The sequence below is a fragment of the Saccoglossus kowalevskii genome, chromosome 17, assembly GCF_978046115.1.
Source record: "Saccoglossus kowalevskii chromosome 17, keSacKowa6.1, whole genome shotgun sequence".
In the NCBI taxonomy this organism is placed as follows: domain Eukaryota; kingdom Metazoa; phylum Hemichordata; class Enteropneusta; family Harrimaniidae; genus Saccoglossus; species Saccoglossus kowalevskii.
The window spans coordinates 30698313-30719423 of NC_140657.1; the positions used below are offsets into that span (position 1 = coordinate 30698313).

Genomic DNA, 21111 nt, shown 5'->3' on the forward strand with positions numbered 1-21111 from the left:
TGCATTCTTGGAGATAACTTGTCATCAAAATTTAATGTTATCTTTTTAACTATAGTTGTATTCACATCAATAATAATATATGATTTTTTCATCTCATGTCACCAAATATAATTTTGACCAGTCAGCAAAATAATCTTTACCATTTGCCATTACATTTGCTACTACTGTGTTTTGAAAAATTGTCCTGTATCCACATTTTTTTTTTCATTTTTGGTATCCAAAAGCCATTCAGCCCAAACCTTTTTAACTATACTTTTAATTAGTTGTAATGTTTTTAGTAAAAGCTCAAGTGAGTGAAAAATATTGTATGTTCTATTTTAACTTCAAAGAGGTCTCCAACACATACAAGTCCACAATGTTTCAATCACCAATGGAAATGAGATACAAATTGTCCTACACTCTGATTACTCTCTTTGTGCGCCAAACTTTATTTCAACAACCTTAAAATGACAATTTGTTGCTTTTCAATTGTACACATTGGTAGCATCTGTCACAAATTTAGGCGTATTGATGAATTCATTATTGCGGAACATACATCTACCAAAGTGTATACATGTAGATGGATTCAATTTTCCGGTTAACAGCCCTTGGTGATGAGTATATAAGTCTCTATTGTAACATTTCTGTCTTTCTGCGGGACTGGACTCCATATGTCTGCTCAGTTTGCCTTTTCTGTTACATTTCTCTTGCGGGAGTAACTATGAGCTCCATATGGTCTTTTCATACTGTGCTATTTTAGCTTTGCTAGCATGATTCATTATATTTTGATCAGCATGGTTGCCATTTATTTCGTTTTACTGTGGAGCTGTAATGAAACCAATAAAGGAATAACGCAATTGTCAATGCCCGTAGGTCTCCTCTTGTCTTGTAATTTTGTATAAGATCCTCTTATTTTGGATGTCCTGCTGGCTTTCAAATTGTAACTATTTACAGTGGGGGTCATAGTGGTCACACACGTTCAATATTGTCTCATACTACGCGTAACAATGTATGCATGTTGGTAAAATGCATTGTTCATTTACACAAAACAACAACAAAGACTGGTGTCCTTAACTCAGTGCAAAATACAAAATGTGAAACCTGTCTAATACAAACACCAAAGTGATTACGTATACCTTATTATTATTATTATTATTATTCTTTATTCCGCACTATAAGGCCCGCGGCCTAAAGTACTGTTACATTTCAAAACTAAAATTAACTCAGTCGCTTTGAAATTACAAGATTCATATACTTCAAATTATACTTCCATTTCAGTTTCTCTGTAATGAAAACTCTTAAACAAATATTTACCCAAACTTAATAAAGTATATGAGTTAGTACTTTGTAGCAATGCAATCAGTTTCATCTTGGTTGGTGGTGAAAAATAATATTTTGGTAAGAATTTTTGTCTAAGTCTTAGTAAAATTGTATTCGTCCTCTGTGACCCTACAACCAAACGGACATAACCTTTGGTCACAAGGAATATGCAATGTTCTACCATTTTCAATTTCTAAGTATAGATATATATACCTTATATTATAGATACCTCTACAAGGGAGGGTCTTGAGAAAGTATTGATTTAAGAGATGATGGTTTGAATGTGTTCAAATTTTGTGTATTTATATATACCTATAAACAACACATTTGACTCACATATGTGTATAAGAATAATAATAATAACTTTATTGCCTCCTTGTAAATAATTTTACATTGGGTTATAGCAAAAAGTGATATTTTAGAAAATTTATAAATACGATAGATAAATAAACAATATTACTATACATCTGTCACAGTAACGCCGTAAGTTACAGCGTGCCGCAATTTTGCGATATGTTACATAGTATTTTCGTCCTACCATATTAGGAAATGCAAATTCAAAATATGGAATGATTACGCGTGTAATCGTTCTCTAATAATAAAAACACCAGGGTTTGACCGGACCCCACACAAAGAAAGAAGTATGCAGTTGCTGCACGTTGGTCGATACTCTCGCTGTACTGTCTTCTTGCATACTTTTCGGTATACTTGTATTAACCTCATATTAGTTTGAGAGCCATTCTGTTGTGTATAAACATTACTATGCGTAGTGCAAGACCAATATTGAATGCATGTTGTACGTCTCCTTTTAATAGACAGAAATGTTTTCTGATTAAACAAGTTTTACGAACATGTAGATAGAGAATTCATTGAAACAATTAGTTTTTCTCTATAGACACTTTGGTGTAGCAGATTCACATCGATTGCTGGAGATCACAGCTCGTTGCACATGTATGAACCATGTTAATTTCACAACATAGTTTGTGAATATTGTCAGTAAAGTTTTACTGTGATATTGAATGCAGAGAGTGATTTACATAATATTTATTCATTGTGAATGCCCTATTCTTTTGACAGTGAAAATTGAGGTGTGATTTTTGTACATATGGGCCACTGTATTTTATACTGAGTGCACTAATCATATACACCAGTATATTAGTCATAATAATATCTTGGTGTAAGACCTCCTCACTTTTTTGTATTGTTTTTAACACTAAATTCTGCATTATGTTGTTAATCTTTCTTTAATTCTTCTATTTTTTTTGTTAATTACAGATCCTGCCTATGAAAACCGCAGTAGGCCACGAAGGAAGAGTGCCCCTGCTACCTCTGCCCATGTGACTGTCATGGACACAGAGGGGGCACCCTCAAAATTTGTAAGTACCCTTTAAAATATCTTTGTGTTCCAAGAAGTTGCATGGTAGCAAAATAGATGATATGTGGTAAATCTCCTAATTTGGGTGGTTAAACTTGTTCAGATTACATTTTAATGTCTTTCTTGAGCCAATATAAAATTAATAAAGCAATATTCAATAAAATGGTTCTGACATTAAAAACGCATTTTAGAAATAACTTTACAGTAATGTCATCAGGATTTGGTTTAGATTCAAAATGCTAGAAATACCTTGCCTTTATCTAAATGTAATGCAGAGATTTACAGAAATGTTGTCAGGATTTGATTTAGATTCAAAATTCTAGAAATACCTTGCTTTTATCTAAATGTATTACAAAGATTTATAGAAATGTCGTCAGGATTTGATTTAGATTCAACATGCTAGAAATACCTTGCCTTTATCTCAATGTATTGCAGAGATTTACAGAAATGTCGTCAGGATTTGATTTAGATTCAAAATTCTAGAAATACCTTGCCTTTATCTAAATGTATTACAAAGATTTATAGAAATGTCGTCAGGATTTGATTTAGATTCAACATGCTAGAAATACCTTGCCTTTATCTCAATGTATTGCAGAGATTTACAGAAATGTCGTCAGGATTTGATTTAGATGTAAAATGCTAGAAATACCTTGCCTTTATCTAAATGTATTGCAGAGATTTATAGAAATGTTGTCAGGATTTGGTTTAGATTCAAAATGCTAGAAATACCTTGCCTTTATCTTAATGTATTGCAAAGATTTATCGAAATGTTGTCAGGATTTGATTTAGATTCAAAATTCTAGAAATAATTTGCCTTTATCTTAATTTATTTCAAAGATTTATCGAAATGTTTTCTTCTGTTAAAGGGGTTCATACCAAAACGTATGAAAACAGCGTTGAAAAGAACCAAGAGCGCTACCAAATTAGACAGAAAAGGTGGAATTATCAGAATTAAAGAAGAAGAAGTATTTGAACAAGACATGTAAGTGTCCAACATAATATCAACCAATATCATGTACCGGGAAATGTCTTTGAAATTATGTATACAATATCACCGATACAAAGATTTAGTAAAGGTTTCTTACAATGTACATTGTAATTTTTTAGAGGGGTGGCAGGGGTGGACTAGATTGTCAGTGCTACTCTCTCCAACTCTCCCACATACAATACACTATAACTGAAGTCACATGATAGACTGCCACTAACCATATCCTTAAATGTAATTCATGATTATTATACTGTCATGCTAGTGTTTTTCTGTAAAATCAAGTCAAATCATAAAATTGTTGGCACTTAGTACTTTCCAATCCTTATGTTTTGTTGTTACAAGTCTTCCTCAATCCCAAACAATTACAAGAAAAAGATTCCTCCCTTGAATAATCAACCATGGCATATACTTACTAGTTATATCCCAGCGTGTTTAGAAACCACTAACATATTTATAAAACTTGTGATTATTGATTGTTTCCAGGCCTTTCCTACCGCATAAAATAAAGGGATCCCGGTCCCATGAATCACTGCTGTCGGATCATGGCGGTATGGAAACCAGTGATATGACAGTAGAAGATGCCCAAGTCAAACCTTTACATAGTAGTGTCCTTGGGCAGGAACACTGTTTTCAGATTACTTCTTCCATGGGCAGTAAATATTATACCTGTAGAAACTCCTCAGAGAGGGAAAAATGGGTGGAAAGGTAAATAATATATTTTCTACAATTTCTTTATTAATTTAGAATAAAAACTAATGAATAAAAAGTGGAAATCTTAGATACATTCTTAAAATTTATTGAGGGAATGTTAACACCAAGAGGATGGAAATGATAAATGATGACACCTTAATTATAATACCTACGATAGTTATTATGTTATGTATTCAAAAAATATGTCAAGCAATCAACTTGGTCATTCTCCAAAGGGGATTTGGAAATTATCCTTTTCAAGTAAAAACTGTCTTCTCTCAAAATATGATTGTATTATACATCACAATCTGTACAAAACACCTTTATAAAAATGGTTTGATATAACTAGTTTAATGACACAATGATCTACAGACACGCTCAGCAAAGTAGTGAGCATTTATGTTGGCATTGTAGCTGTTTTGATGTCTATTATGATATTACAAGGAAACTGACAGTAATCAGCACATCCAGCTTGATATGAACAATCACATTTCATTGTCGGAACTAGAAAATAAATGCTAGGTGTTTTTTTCTTTACTTTGGAATGTACAAGGATTCAGATCTCTGGTTGCTATGGCAACCATAACCAACTATGAAATATGAGATTCCACAAAATGTCTTCTCTTATGTTGTTGTGCGCTATATAATGGAAAATAAAATGAGATGTTCCTCTTTTATATAAAGACTTATTATCTTGCCTTTTCCTTGTGTTGATTACTGTGATATTGAATCCGTTGCATCCATAGTTATTGCTACAGGCAATATCTAATATGAGAATCACGACAGTCTCAGTCAGAAAAAATAATCACATCCCTATTTTCTTTAACTATAAGACCTTCTTTCATTTCATTTTATGGCTACTATGTTGTTTCATTGCAGCTTACGTAACACTATGCAGCCAGACAGAGATGAGAAAAACAGAATTGATAATTCATTACAAATATCAATCATAGAAGCCAAAGGAATTCCATCAAAGAAAAAGTAAGGTTAAGGGTCGAAGGTCATCAAATGACCTAAATATTTGTTACACTGTTCATCATTGTAAAGTAGTTAGCTAAACATGTAATTTAGTATATGAATTAGCCACCTGTCCCTTTCAAAGATAAACACTTATGCACAGCATAAAAATTACTGTTATTCTGTATTCTGCATCTCTAATAAAGTGCATATAAATCCCAAATCATATTTGTTGCTTACCGAATCATTAAAATATTAATTTTTTTGACCATAGTAACACCTCCGTGATTTACGTAAGTGCATACACTACCACTACTGTGTCATTCATGATTTTTAAATTAGAAAATGGCTTCAAATCAGGGTTTTTCAGCTAAAAGATTCTACAAATGTGATGATTTTGTATGGTTGCTATAGTAACTGTCCTATCATAAACAAAATGTCTTATTGAGATTACTTGTTCTGAACACTACTAGTTTTGTTCTCTTACAGATATTTTTGTGAACTATGTTTAAATGAGAATCTTTATGCCAGAACCTCATCCAAAGTGAAAGGTGAAATGTTGTTTTGGGGTGAACAGTTCTCTTTTACGTAAGTCATATTATTGCTGTTCTTTCTTAAAACCACAAATTTCACTATATTATTGTTTAATTAAACCATAAACATAATTTTGTTATCATCACTGAATTGTTTATAATAAAAATAAAATTCTCAGAGTTAAAACCATACTGAACTGATGTCATATATCTACTTACCGGTATGCATGGTATACCGACTATAAATCATAAATGATTTATCCCATCATGCATTTGGAGCAAAGTGCATTATGGGTCAATAAGTATCCTTTGAAAACGTTTAATCTCTAGAGATGTCTTATCATGGATATCTAACCATGTTCAGCAGATATGTAGAAAGCTGCCTTAGGCCATCAAATCAGTTCATGATATCGATGGTATTAAAAAAATAAATCACTGTATTCATAAATAATTTAACCCATCTCTTTATCAGATTAGAACTAAAATCAAATGCCATCCCAACAAGTTTCATTTCTGCTATAAAAACAAGTTATAATGTATAATTTCTTTTCTTACAGGAGTCTTCCAAATTTTTCATCAGTTAGCGTACATCTTTATAAAGACAGTGACAAGAAAAGAAAAAAAGATAAAAATGGATATCTTGGTGAGTATTCTTCCCCGGTATTCAATTAAATCATAAAGTGTGTTAATATTTATGTATACACAGTGAGTGGCTAATATTCAGGAACATTTGTCTATTCCCAACTTATGGCTAGAAATGTTTGCCATTTTCACAAGTTTTCATTTCTACAATGTTTATTTTTGAAATAACTGTCATCTGATAATATTTTTGGGTTCTCTCTTCACTGGAAGACCATGTTGCAACAATTTTGATCTCACAAGCAAATGGTTGACACTCTTTAGGAATGTTCAGTTGATAGTTTATGAATTGTTTGTGTAAAACATGACAAACATATATATCATTGTATTTTATTGAATCACATTGCTGACAGCTGAGGTATCCAATTTAAATGAATATTGTCTGGCTGTAGGAAGCTTCTGGAGACACTTACTGAACTGTAGTGCCACCTGATTTTTTTTGTTTTTACACTTTTTTTACAAAATGTAAATATTTTTTCAAGATTGCTACCGTATATCAATGCATGATTTTCCATTGCATAAGCTAAATGTTTACATTAGTGACGCATTATATATCAGCTTTAATCTTTTCACCATCAGTACTCTTTTCTTCATCACAAATTCACAAAAATAGTCCTGTTTATAGTCTGCACATTCCTTCAAAAGATTTGAACAAAAATAGCCAAATTTTTTGAGTAAAAACCAAAAATATTGTCTGTCGGCTTCAAAATTAAGGTTCATTTCCAAAAATATTGAAGAATATATGAAAAAAGTACAAAAAAAATTTGGGTGAGAAAGTGTGGTGGTGAAAAGGTTAAGGGCACACTGGCACTCAGTATTTACATAAAATTTACTGTAGTAAACACTGTCTTTATCTAGATAAATATTGATATCAACTATAGTTTGATAGTCTGTTGGTTTATGGTAACTCATTTTGTAATTCTTGTTTAATTCCCTGCAGGCAGTATAAATATTCCTGTGAGTGGCATCAGCAGTCATCAAGGTGTTGAAAAATGGTAAGTAAAAGTGCATACTAATGAGCTGATTTGCATAATTTGTGAATGTAAATCAGAATATTATTTTCACTCACTACTGTTTCTTGATATATATTTAATGTTAATGTTGCAATTTGAAGAGATTATAACAAACAGTAAATAGTACACAATGAGGTAAATACTCAAACCTGAACACAAGTCTGAATCAACATCCAAATTTATTGCCAACTTCAGAATCATCTCACAAAATGCCTCAAAACTAGTAACACATCTCGTAAATTGTATCCATGAACAATCTCTCCTGCAGTTGTTTCTATGGCAACTGCAATGATTTAAAAGACTTTTTCCATTACAGTGATTTTTACTGTCTGGGGGTTAATCCTAATGATTCTCTCTGTGCTTCTCTTTGCATTATCCATATGTTATTACTCTGAAATATGTTTTTTAGCTAGTATGTTATTTTAGCTAATTTAGCGAGTCTGTTATTTCGCTAATTCAAGATGTAGCTATATTCTCACAATGAGATTATTGGCAGTGTAGCTAAATTAAGATTCTGTTAATTTATGCATTGAGCCAAATAACTTAATTCTATTTAAAAGTGTTTTACAGTATTTTTAAATCTTCACAATATTTTTATTTTTGTGAATACTTGTATCAGAGAGATTTGACTATCATAATTATCATAATTTGTTTTGTGTTCTTAGACATGTACATTCTTTTTTAGCAATTATGAGTTCCGTTATTACACAGGTATAACATTCTTACTGTCAACTGAAACATAAATCTACATAACATGTTGATGATAAAAATGTATATTTCTGTTTTTTGTTTTAAACTATACTAAATCATCTTAATATGTCATGTGATCTGAACATGTGCTTCAAATTGAAAACGAAAAAAGTATATTTTTGTCTGGCTGACAATAAGAAGAAAACCTCTTTACTTAAATCTGAAGTCCGGTGCCATTCATCTCCTCTAGACCTCTAGGAGAACAAGTAATGAACTGAAATCTACTTCCAAATATTATGAATTCTTAAACTTTAATTTGTATTCAACTTTAAATGTCATCAACAGGCAATCATACTAATGGCTTAATTATGAATTGTTTTACTTCTATCATTAAACTATATTTAGTGAGTTATCTATTGCCCACTCACTGCGACTGACTGCCTCATATCACAATTTGTATGCAAATAGAGTTGTAATATAATAATTGAAAAGCAATGAGATTATATAGATGTCTTGTCCTTATCTTTGTTGTACTACTGTATTCATTGAATTTTATTCAGAAGAAATTATTATTTTAAAAATAAATTCCATTCACGTTGAATTGATCCACTCTGGATTTCACACTATATTTACATGTCAAATTTGTCACAGTACAGAGGTACCCATGTATGAATCAGGCCATGCCTTTTGAAAATGCCTGGACTATTAAAAATAGTTCTAAAAGCTTTGAGGCGAGTTAGGGGTGCGATTTCTGGGCTTCCCTGGACACTTGTGAGTGTAATTTCCTCTATTTTGAATGCAATCTTTTGTAAGGATCATAGGTCTGTTGAAGGTGGACAAAACATATTATTTTTTATTTAATAGTATAGTTTATTATCCATACTGTAGACCAACACAGTCTATAGTTTATCATCATAGAGTTTCCAAAACACACAACAGTATTTGTTACTTGAAAAATCAAGAACACTGATACATGTGCAGTGATTGTTATTGTACGTATCAAAACAAAAACCAAATGTGTATTATTTCATCAAACAAAAACTCAGATGTATGCTAGAAGAACAGCATTTCAGTTCAGTCTAATGTATCTATCAATATACAGCATGGATGTCAAACAAGAATATTAAACATTATATGTTCTTAACCATATTTCATCTTTAAAGTTCCATTTCATTAAAATACCACACATTCAATGTATTCTGTTGCATAGTAATTAATTGCTTTCTTCTTTGCAGGTATCCAATCAATTCTACACTCAATAGACTGGGTAACAAGAATGATGGACCATCAATCAGGATTAAAGCCAAGTATCAAAAGATCCACATATTACCAATAGATCAGTATTCAGACTTCTTACAGGTGGGTTTCTCTTTCTGTCTTGCAGATCGTTCACCAATTATGTCATTATAATATCTGATCTAAATAAGAAAATTACCAATTGTGTTGACATATGACAGCAATGAAAAATGTGTTTTGGGAAAAGGATAATAAAAATCAAGTTGTTAAAATTCCAAGCCATAAATGAATTATGACATCAATTCAATTACTGGAAGGTTAAATTCTGGGTACTGTATTTGCTCTGAGTGTACCTTCAATAGTACCCTTGCTTGCAGTCTGTTGCGATCACGATGAAAAATTCTTGAAAAATAAATATAAATTGCGTAAACGAGGGGTGAACGCGAAAGTCATGTGACCACGAAATCCCAACAGACTTGCCATCAGTGTAAGCGCCCTCACATTACCGGCCAGATTCAGGCTTGTTAATTTGCATATACATCATACATCAATGTGTTTAGCTGTCGATGTGTTTAGCTGTCGATGTGTTTAGCTGTCGATGTGTTTAGCTGTCAATGTGTTTAGCTGTCAATGTGTTGAAATCACTCTCCAAGAGTTATTCTCACAGGTTCAATAGATTGGTTAGAAATTTATTTTGTATTCATGGTTTATCTTGGCCAGATTAAACATAATAATCAAGTCTTTCAAGTTAAGTGATGTAAAGAAAAAAAATACTGGATATTGAATTATGGTGAATTTGTCTTAAAATTTGCCACAACTTTTGTCTTACTGCAGTAACTCGATAGATCCATTCCTACATGTATGGCTTTCTCAGATGCTATGTATGCTATATAGTGGGGATCATGCAACTCATTACTCATTTGCATAAATTATCTAAAGTGAGGCTCCTTTCCTTGCAGCTGCTGTATAAAGATGAAAAATGATGACAAGCCTTCAAATCCACAAGTACTGTTAAAATATTTGTTTTTAAATGTTTTTATTTTACAGATTTTGAAGACAAATTACCAATTACTTTGTAGTGTTCTTGAACCTATATTAAGTGTAAAAGCCAAAGAAGAGTTCTGTATTCAAATGATGAAAATATTACAGCATGAAAAAGGAGCTCAGGAATTTCTTGCGGATATTGTATCTAATGAAATAGATAGGCTAGGTAAGTAAATCATCACATTAGCTGTCATTTTTTAGGAAAAAAATTAATTATTTAAACACTTATTTTCTATAACTTCATTATTCATTCTCAACCAGATGGTCACAGCTCTTGACTATAATCTTTGTAAAAGTACAAAAAAAATGTATAATGTTGGCATTTACAGGGTTTAACCTATTGTTTTCCGTTTCTTGTTACTATGGAAACTGAAATTGTATTCATGATATTTCAGCTTAGCTCTCATCTTGTTTATATATTTCTAAATATTTATACAAACATTTTTCACTGTCAAATTAAAAATGCAGATCCAATTTTTAGAAAATAAACTTTAAAGGGCCATACAGTGTATAACCTATACACTGTATGGCCTTTTAAAGTGTCAGGGTCACAGTGTATAGGTCACAGTGTAAGGGTTATAGTTTAAAGGTCATACAGTAAACTTGGTGAATTTGGACAGATACTGCTATGGGGCTTACTGTAATACTGAAACTCATTTGAACTCTGAAGACAGGTGGTGATTAAAATGATAGCATTCAAAAGACCACAATATGGCCTGCTATTACCATATTTAAATGTAGTTTTATTTTTAGTGAGGAATTCTTCAGTACTTAGTATGATATTCATTGAAATTAGCCTTGTAATTCATCCACTTCCAGTACTACGTTATTCTGTTCTTGCAGCCTCTTGATGTGAATTGAATCAATTATAATCATAATAATTATCATATGATTATGTTAATATTTATATTAAAATTATAACAATTGCACATACAAGAATAGCATTTTAATAACATGTAAGTTACGAGTGTGTGTACGCATGACATGGTGATTGCTTTTCCAAACCTAAAATGCATATATAATAAATGAAAGATGTCATTTATTCTAATACTACATATGATTGCCCTGTAACCTGTATCAGTTTCATGCGTTCTCTGTACTATGAAATATTGATGGTTATTCTATAGTGCTCTATCCACATTGTAGCTGCTTCCTCTAGATATGCATCTATTATTAAACACAAGACCTAGTAGGCTGTCTTGTGGGATAACATTTTTATAGATGCCAAGTTTATATAAATATTTTTTTGGAAATTTTATTTCCATAAAATCTTAAATATTTTAATATTGATAACAAGTGCAGTATATATATTTATTATTGATACTACCTAAGAAACTGTGATATTATTTGTTCTGTTCTTGATGTTTTTTTTTATTTTTTTTTTTATTTTTTTTTTTTATTTTTTCAGCTAATGATAGCATGGTATTCCGTGCAAACTCTATTGCTACCAAAGCCATGGAAGCCTATTTAAAACTTGTTGGAGATAAGGTGAGAATAATCTTCTATTTTATTATTTAATAATTCAGCAATGTTTTTTATTTGACAAAATTGAAAAGAGATTCAAATTTACAGCTCTGGTCACTTCACATAAAACGATTCATTACATTCTTCTGCTTTGATAAGTTAACCATGACTGTGATCACTCAAGTGACATAATAGGTCTATTACAATACAGATTATTTCATCTTTCAAGTTATTCTTTTTTTTCTTTTTCAGTATTTAAAAGATACCCTAGGAGATTACATCAGCACACTATATGAAAATGACGATGACTCTGAAGTAAGTTGTCATTTATTTTCATCATAAATATGCATGATTAAGTTCATTATTGTAAAAATAAAAAGTGTGCTTTGCTTCTGTATTTTATGAAAATATGTTTTTGGCACATTTTTAAATAACAGTGTTGTGAAAAAAATGATATACTTCATTGTTAAAATTTCATTAACTGGGATTTAATTTAGCGAATCTAACTATCGGCAAAATAACAGAAAACAAAATCCAGTGAACAGTTGGATTGGCATTACTAAGATGTTAACAAAGTATATGAGATGAGATGTTCTGGGCCTTTTAAGCTGTTGGTTTTACCATACATGGTTACAAAACAATATGTTAATTATTATAATAATTATGCACATTAGATGGTATTATACAAATAGACTGCCATGCTAGAGCATTTGCCTGTGGAGAACACTTAGTGAGTCTTGTCACTTTCACAGTATGTAATCATTACGCATTTGCCTTCTCAGGTTGATCCATCCAAAGCATCCAGCAATAATGTCTCTTTACATCAGTCCAATTTGACTGTACTCTGTGAAATGGTGTGGTGTAAGATTATCAATTCATTCAGTATATTCCCCAGTGATATCAAAGCCGTCTTCCATAGTTTTAGAAATCTCTGTCGTGAGAAAGATAAATCAGACATTGCTGATCATTTGATTAGGTGAGTAATGATATCCTCGGGGACATAGCTACATCACAAGACGTTCCACGTTGCTAAGATGCGCACCACTGTACCACGTATTTCTATGCGCTCTGTGTGCGCTGCTGAAGAACACTGAGCGAAGAGATAAGCTGTGGTTTTGAGCTACTGGGTCAAGTTTTAACGATCTTGCATTTATAATAAGTGGACCATTATTCAGTGGGGTCCTGTCATGTCAAAAAATGCTAGACTGCATCCTAATATTTGAACAGTATGAGTTTTGACAAAATGTTTCATGTTATCATTGTTGGTACATCTATGTAAAAGTGTACAAACATTCCTGGGAAATATTGAAACGACTGTGTTCACTGATCGAAAGTTAAATATTTTCGAAATGTGGAACAAAATTAATAAAGTGCATCTTTGTTCTATAATGGTACCATATTTGCTCTTTTAGGATCACATCTCCATCTTCCAAAATTGCATTTAATGTATAATAAATCATTGAAAAAATGAAAACATCTTTGTCATTTATATATTGTGCTGCCAATGATGTTAGGTTCATGTATATAACCAAATACTTAAATAATATAATGGGTACAATATACATCACTTTATCTTTTATGTGATAACTTGTATTTTTTTATTGCAGTGCATCAATATTTTTACGATTTCTGTGTCCTGCCATCATGTCACCAAGTTTATTTGACCTAATTCAAGAATACCCCACAGAAAGAACTGCCAGAACATTGACGCTGATTGCAAAGACGGTTCAGAATCTGGCAAACTTTACCAAGTAAGTCCACAATGCAATACATACAGTCTGCGACAAACCAAAATCTAATTCTAGTAGTAGTAAGAAAGATTTTTTAGATTCCTTTATCAGATAAATTATTTTGAATTTCAATCTATCTACAGTAGTGTATTTTTTTTTTATAAACGCTAGTACCAGTCAAAAACTTTTAAAAAAACATCACACTATCTAGTAAATTTTTTAAGCTGAACAAATGAGATTTTGTTAACTTTTTGAATGCTATAATTTTCTCAGTCAAAATTTGGTGCAATATGTGTTTTTCTGTAATTTTTTGGATAATTTTGAACAAGTGAACATAATTTCTTGTGTTTTAAAAAATATTAAATGCTTTAAATACAAAAGTTGTTAAAAAGTTTGAGTTTGAATTAAATTAGTAGGACTGTACTTAAATTGATGTTTTGGAAATTGAAAACAATTGTTAGATAGAAGATGTATGTACATTTGTGATATTATCTTAATTGATTGCTCTTATTTATAGATTTGGTAGTAAAGAAGAATACATGGTGTTTATGAATGATTTTGTTGAAAGGGAATGGGGAAATATGAAAACATTCCTTCATGAAATATCTGTGAGTTTTCTTCTTATTCTTTAATTGAAAGTTTGAAATTCAAACAACGATTTGTTCACTTTTAAAAGGAGTGCAAAGATATTTTTTCGAATATTTATCAACAGATAACATCTGCACTTACCGAAGTGTTTACTTGAAGTGTCAATTGATATAATTTAAAGTAAAAATACTATGTATAGATAAAAATGCCTGTTGTATCTTTCCAATCTGTGTTTATTGTCATTTAGAACACATAGAATTTGTTAAGATCTTAGTTCTGTGAAGGTAAAGCATTATGATTTGAATCAATATTTATGAATTCTTGCTAACTGTATTACTATCATGTTTGTTTTCACCATCTAGGGGCCGAGTGATGAAGGCAATGTAGTTAATTTTGATGGTATTATTGATTTAGGCAGAGAGCTTTCTATCTTACATAGCTTACTAACTCAGAATGTCGACTTGTGCAATAAGGTAAATGTCATACATGAATGATTTATATTGTTGAAATCAATATGGTGTCAAATATCACTTTTCTAGCTGAAAACTAAAAGCATCTAAATCTAGATTTCAGTGATTATCAGTCCATATATCTTGCATGATTGTGTCATTCAGTTGTTGCCAATTAATGTACTCAGTATAAATACTTCACATTTTAGGTTTTGTATTCACTTTTGCTCATTATATTCCAGAATTGATTTGGTTAGACGTTGATACAAAGTTATTTGATGTTGTCTTCAAGTTAATAACTTGATTTGACCAACTTTCTAACTGAATATGAAATTTGAATCTAACTGAATTGAAACTTTTCCATCATGTAACTTCATCAATTTTCATTCTGTCATCTTTGCAGGATTCATTGGATAAATTGGAACCTTTGCCAGACATTTTGTCTAGGATCAATAGTGCTAAGGAACAGCCAATGGATGAATCCAACTTGTTAGCCAAAAAAATGGCCTTGTATAGTTCCACGCCATCGTTACAATCTAGTGTACCGGATCATTTAGCCAAACTATTCCAAGATGCTGATTTGTCTAATTCTGGTGATGTATCAATACTGCCCTCCTTTGACAGTGCCATGAATGAAGGTTCCAAATCATGTGCCGTGAACTCACTAGTGCAATTTTTAAAGAAAGGAGAGCACCGCAAAGATGATGTTGAACTTAAAAATTGTTGTCATCCCAGTGTTCACTCCCCAGAGGATTGTGTGCCACTACGAAGGGTTAATTTGTCTTGTGATCTGTTCAAGGAACAATTGTCTGAGGAATCATCAAATGCTCCATCATCCAGCGAAACTTCACCTTCGCAAGATACTTCTGAAAGCTCTCCAGGCTGCCAAAGTCACCAGGAGATGTCTGTTGCCATGACAACACGACCACAACCACTGCCTCTTTCATTTAGTAATCCTGTATATCAGTTATCAGTGGGATCACTTAAATATATTGATGAGACTACCAATGATAGCAAAAGCTCTGTCGCCAGCAATGTTAGCTTCCAAGATAAAGACTTTGACTCCACGCTAGGTATGTCACAAATTGACAGACTGTTTACGGTTGGCAGTAACAGCAGTAGCACTGAATCGTCTCCTTCCCCAGAAAAAATGCCATATGGCATTCCTGGCATCATGGACGCCCCTCACACATTGCCAAAGCTGGGATCAAAGGGGGGTCATCGAATAGAGTCATCTCTTCGTGAGCTTGAACGTTGCGGACAATATGCGACAACTTCTCGCAGCAGCAGAATACCAGATCAGAGGACCCAAAGTCCGGTCAGGCCAGTTTCTTTAATGACTGCATCACCTAGGACTAGAGCTCATCATCATCATGGACATCAAACTATTCGCACGCTGAATACAGCTGTTAAACATTCATTATATACCACAATGGCACAACCATTACATGCTGCAGTGCTCTCAGACTCTAGTAGCGGAGACAGCCCAACCACTTCCACTGCTATGCATTTCTCTGCCACATCCAGTAGTAATGCCACCACACCTTCATACAGCCCTCTTGGCTTTAACAGCCCACCTGCAGAATTATGTCGAAAACAAGAAACTGCCACACAAACAACCATGGATTCTCGCACTTTTGCTGAGGTAGGCTAGTTTTAGTGTTAACTCCACTCAAAATGTAATGCTTGCAATATTCACATAATATAATATTCTGCTAATTACCAGGGGCATTGTATTGTAAAATAGCACCTAAGATTTACAGCTACAATCTCTCTCACCTCTCTATTTCTAAGCAAAAGGCACCCATCAAACGTCCTGCTCATTCTCACTGAAGTATTAGAATATAGTTACCATGTCAACCATTTTATATCGGCTTTACAAGTTTGCCGTAAACATTGATGCTTCTGAATTAGCCAGATTTCTACCCTACTACACAATAAATGAGAGAAAATTTTTTTTTTTTTTGCTGTTTTATGGAGTTTATGATAAGATGCGGTCCTGTGTTTGTTTCTAAGGAAACAGGCAATAATCTCTTATAATGTCACTCTATTTGGCAACCTTTTTAAATTGATTGATTAAAATGAAAATGGAACTGTCAGTTATTCTACTTTTCTTTTGTCTAAAAGTATCATCAACTCTTGTAAGTGTTGAATCAATCAGTGCGATGTTTCTTGTTGCAGTATGAGAAGGAAATGGCGGCTTTAAAAGAAGAACTAAGCACTGTGTCTGTACAGCTTGTGGAAGCACAGGCGAAAATAGCTGACCAGGAAATGGCAACCAGGCGACAGGTCATGGAGATGAATGCACGGCTTAAAGAAGGAGAGCAGCAATTACGGTGTCAACAAGAAGAGAAAGATCAACAGATGAAAGATATCATTACAAGGTATAGATAAGCACATCACTTTGATGGTGTTATACTGCCCTCTATTAGTCTAATATGGTAGTGGAGTAGATGTAGTGACTAGCCCCCTCTAGTGGTAGAACATGTTAACTCTGAGGTTGGACTTTTTTTAGTTTTTAGCTTTTGCAACTTACTGTAAATATGGGTAAAGCAGTAAATGATCTTTTTACTTTATGCTTTTTGTTTTACTCTTGTTACTCGGCAAAATATTATATACTAACAGCATGTACTAAGTGCCTGTTCCTTTATTAGAGCTTTGCATGATGGGATATGTATTTAAGACAACTGTACACCTGATTATAGAAACGTGTCATGTTAAAATTTGTGAAAGTAGTTATTCAGATTTGGGGGCCATAATCAAGCACTTTCACTATTTAGATTGCTTTATGTTATAAAATTCTGGTCAATAAGTACCAAAGAAATGTAGATATCATTAAAAACATCCTTTGACGCATAGTTGCTACAATAATCAGCCATTGGACTTAAATGTTATTTACAATTTTTACCAGTTTTTTAGATTGTAACATCACAATGACTATTAAAACTGCTTGGTTTTTATAAGCACTTATCAACTAATTATCTGAGTGTTGTTTTAGTCGCATCTCAGTTTGACCTTTCCACTCCCCTTGATAAATGGCATGTCACACTCATAGAATTTTGATGTAGGGGTGGAAGGGTTCAATTGAGAGGGGATTAACACATATCATTGATTTTATGACACATTAGTGAACTACTGAACATTTATTGGCTGTAACAGTATAAATGTTACCACCACAGTTACCAGCAAAGTAGGTTCTAGTCCATACATTTTGCATCTTCAAGCTTTATGTTATAGTTTGCACTTGCTAATTCTCTTCACACTCATTTGCATTATTATTAATTTCAAATTCGTTAAATTTTTCGTTTTAATGTATTGCCTCAGAGAGTCCTCTCTCGGTATGTATTTTCTTTAACTCTCAGTTCTTCATATTTTAAGCATTATTTATAAAATATTATTTTTATGTTTAGTTTATATTAAATGTCAGTTCTTCTTTTTAGTACATTTTATTATGTTTTTGTCAGTCCTCTGTACCCATGCATGTTCCCAATAAAATATGTTTGTGCAAGACTCTTTTCTTGCTTTGTCTTTTCCTTGCTTACTTTCTTTCCTTCCTTATGAGTTTTGTACTGTTCTGTGAATACTTCCACTGGTTGTACCAAGTTCAGATTCCACACCTACACCTATGACTGGCCTTCAAATATTATCAATACCATTTCCAATGAACTGCAGCTCTAGTGCTTTTAAATTTGACATTTGATCTTAAGTTAGTGGTGGATGTAGTGGTTTTGTACTCCAATGCTGTCATTCTTCATCATTACCAGTGGATCAATGGTATGAAAATGTAAATGGATGCAATACAATAACTTAACATTTGACCTCAAATACCATGGTTGCTCAATAAGTAGTGTAATAGTAATGTGCATACATACGTAAATGACAGAGGTATGTCAGGTCAAAGTAATTCAACATAGTATTTTATAGACAGGTTTGTGTATGAGAAGCACTCAATTGGATTCTGTATATTTATATATACGTGTGTGTGTGTGTGCGTTTGTTCCACTGATATCTCAAGAACTACTCATTGGATATTAATGAAATTAAGTACATAGATGCTAGTTATATATGGATATAATAACATATTTGCTACAGGTTTGGATCGTAATTTTCAAAAAAAAAGTATGGTTAACAAATTTTGCAACTTTAGTTTGTTAATCGTGGTGAATGGTGAAAGTTGTTTTCGGCATTCAATAGGTTAAAATGGCACCAAGGGTAACTCTAACCTTGTTATAAAGGACACTTTCATAATGAATGTTCTGATATAATGAGTAAATTGTGTGTCACAACAAACCCAATGTATTATGCACTTCAACATTTGTATAGTATTAAACTGTATTTGGTTGTAGTCCTGAGAGTCATGACAAATTGCCTGTATTATATGTATGTATTTACCATGTTAACTATTAAACTGTTAATTTAATGTGTTCCCTACTCAAGCAATTGCCAGTTTCTAACCATACAAAATGAGGACCTTCACAGACACTTCATATATGAAAATAGGCATAAACAAATTATCAAAATTTGTTGTTTTAAAATAGTTAGGCAGTTACTACTTTGGACACAAGTCATCATTTTTTACCAAGTGCAATATATCTTTTAAGAGATTAACCACTTTAAAAACACAAATTACTGCGAATTTTCTAGTTAATTTGTGTAATTAATGCACATTGTATTAAAATATAAATCTACAAAACAATAAATATCTGACTTTTTCATCGTATGTTACAAAGTGAGAAACTTTACCATAGCAACCATAATATACATACTTTTTTTATCTGGGTTTTTAACAGGTTAAAATAAATACAAATTGTAAAAGTCAAGGAGATGATTTGTTTTAATGGTATGCAATTACTTCAAAGTATGTTTTTTTCCATCTCTCCAAATCATAGGTAAATCTTGCCCTTTTGAAAATGGCTAGAGAGTGAAAAGTAGCTCTTCTAAAAGCTTTGGAAGTTTTTTCAGCCATTTTTAGCTCCAAAAGCACAATTTCACTTGCCTTAAAAGAAAAGGTCTGTTGATTGACTAATTGTCTCTAGTTTCAGTGTTAATTATGAACAAAACAATATTTCCTTTTTTGCTGTAGACTTAAAATCTACACTTTGGTCATTCTTATTCTATGTGCAAAATCATAGACTCTGCTTTATTGCTACATAGTTTAAAATAAAAAAAAATATTTCTGGTATATTAACAACAAACAAATAAATGCACACCAGTTAAACAGAAATATATATATATATGCGGTAATAGAGGAATTAATACCGCATTTATTCGCTCTACATATACTTTGTATTGAGCACATTTGTTTTGGAATAATCGACTCCCACATCTAGACTAATATATATATATATATATATACAGTATATATATATATATATATATATATATATATTATTTTCAAATGTTACTCCCAAATCTGTTCCCACCTCCTCAAAAGTGCATTGCTCCAAACCAATCTCCACCTCCATAAAAATGTGTTTATCTTGACTAAGACCTATTTGCCCCTGTAACCTTTGCAATTACTTTGTTTGCTGAATTTAATGGCCTGTATCTTGTGTAGTGAATTTATAATCTCCATCTGTCTGGCCTTTTATTATCAACCTGATTATATATTGACAGAAACAGCTGAAGATGGCAACATTTATTGCTCTGTTTCTTGCAGTGTTGCTCTAATTGTTTGGATCTCCCAGCATGCTTTGCAAGACCTAGGTCTAAAGTCCATTCAACCTATAAATTACCAATTATCTTTCTGTCATATAATGGTACATGTCTAAAACTGATATTATTCTGTCATATTGGCTTGCATAGTCATTTGTTGTGGTGTTTAGAGGTAGTGTTTTTATGACTTTTGTTTTTAGCTTATATTCAAATAGTCATCAAGATGTTTGAAATGGTTCCATGCATCCAAAGGCCTCCTCCCTCTAAGGCCAATCGTGTGATTAAAAATACACTCAAATGTTTATTACTGCAAAACTTTATTATTTTCTCTCGTATAATATGAAGAATATTTGTGCATTTGGATCTTGAGCTGTAATCTATGATAAATTGTTGTCATACATACCTCAGTAGCCTAGTAGTTTTTTCAAAATCAAAATCTAACCTGAGGTTGTACTGTATGTGTATGACAACTCAATGAGCAATAAGTGACATTTATTGACTGGTATTTGTTTGTTTTATTCACTGGAATCTGGTTGTGGAAGAAGTGCATTCAAATTACATAATGATTAACTGCTCTGTTATAATGGTTTCAATGGCAAAATGTTTATCGAAAATAGTCATGAGAGACATTCATTGTCATCTTGCACAAACAATGTTCAATGTATGTTATTGCGTATCATATGTATTTGTCCAAATATAATGTGTGTTGTTTATCATAAACATGTTGTGAATTTATTGATATCTCATCCCAGTGTGATGTT

The 21111-nt window shown here is 32.2% G+C and overlaps 1 protein-coding gene across 1 annotated transcript in view; it reads left to right on the forward strand.

Annotated features, from left to right (window-relative positions):
• The window catches only part of LOC144360336 (ras GTPase-activating protein nGAP-like), a 134555-nt gene that overhangs the window by 109458 nt on the left and 3986 nt on the right, over nt 1-21111 (forward strand). The window contains exons 4-20 of the mRNA XM_085492311.1: nt 2575-2675; nt 3541-3656; nt 4146-4367; nt 5232-5333; nt 5799-5897; nt 6400-6485; nt 7422-7476; nt 9420-9543; nt 10468-10630; nt 11873-11952; nt 12181-12243; nt 12711-12904; nt 13536-13679; nt 14176-14266; nt 14609-14719; nt 15099-16340; nt 16877-17079. Of these exons, the coding sequence (XP_085348437.1) occupies nt 2575-2675; nt 3541-3656; nt 4146-4367; nt 5232-5333; nt 5799-5897; nt 6400-6485; nt 7422-7476; nt 9420-9543; nt 10468-10630; nt 11873-11952; nt 12181-12243; nt 12711-12904; nt 13536-13679; nt 14176-14266; nt 14609-14719; nt 15099-16340; nt 16877-17079 (3196 nt within the window). The remainder of the gene's footprint in view (nt 1-2574; nt 2676-3540; nt 3657-4145; nt 4368-5231; nt 5334-5798; nt 5898-6399; nt 6486-7421; nt 7477-9419; nt 9544-10467; nt 10631-11872; nt 11953-12180; nt 12244-12710; nt 12905-13535; nt 13680-14175; nt 14267-14608; nt 14720-15098; nt 16341-16876; nt 17080-21111) is intronic.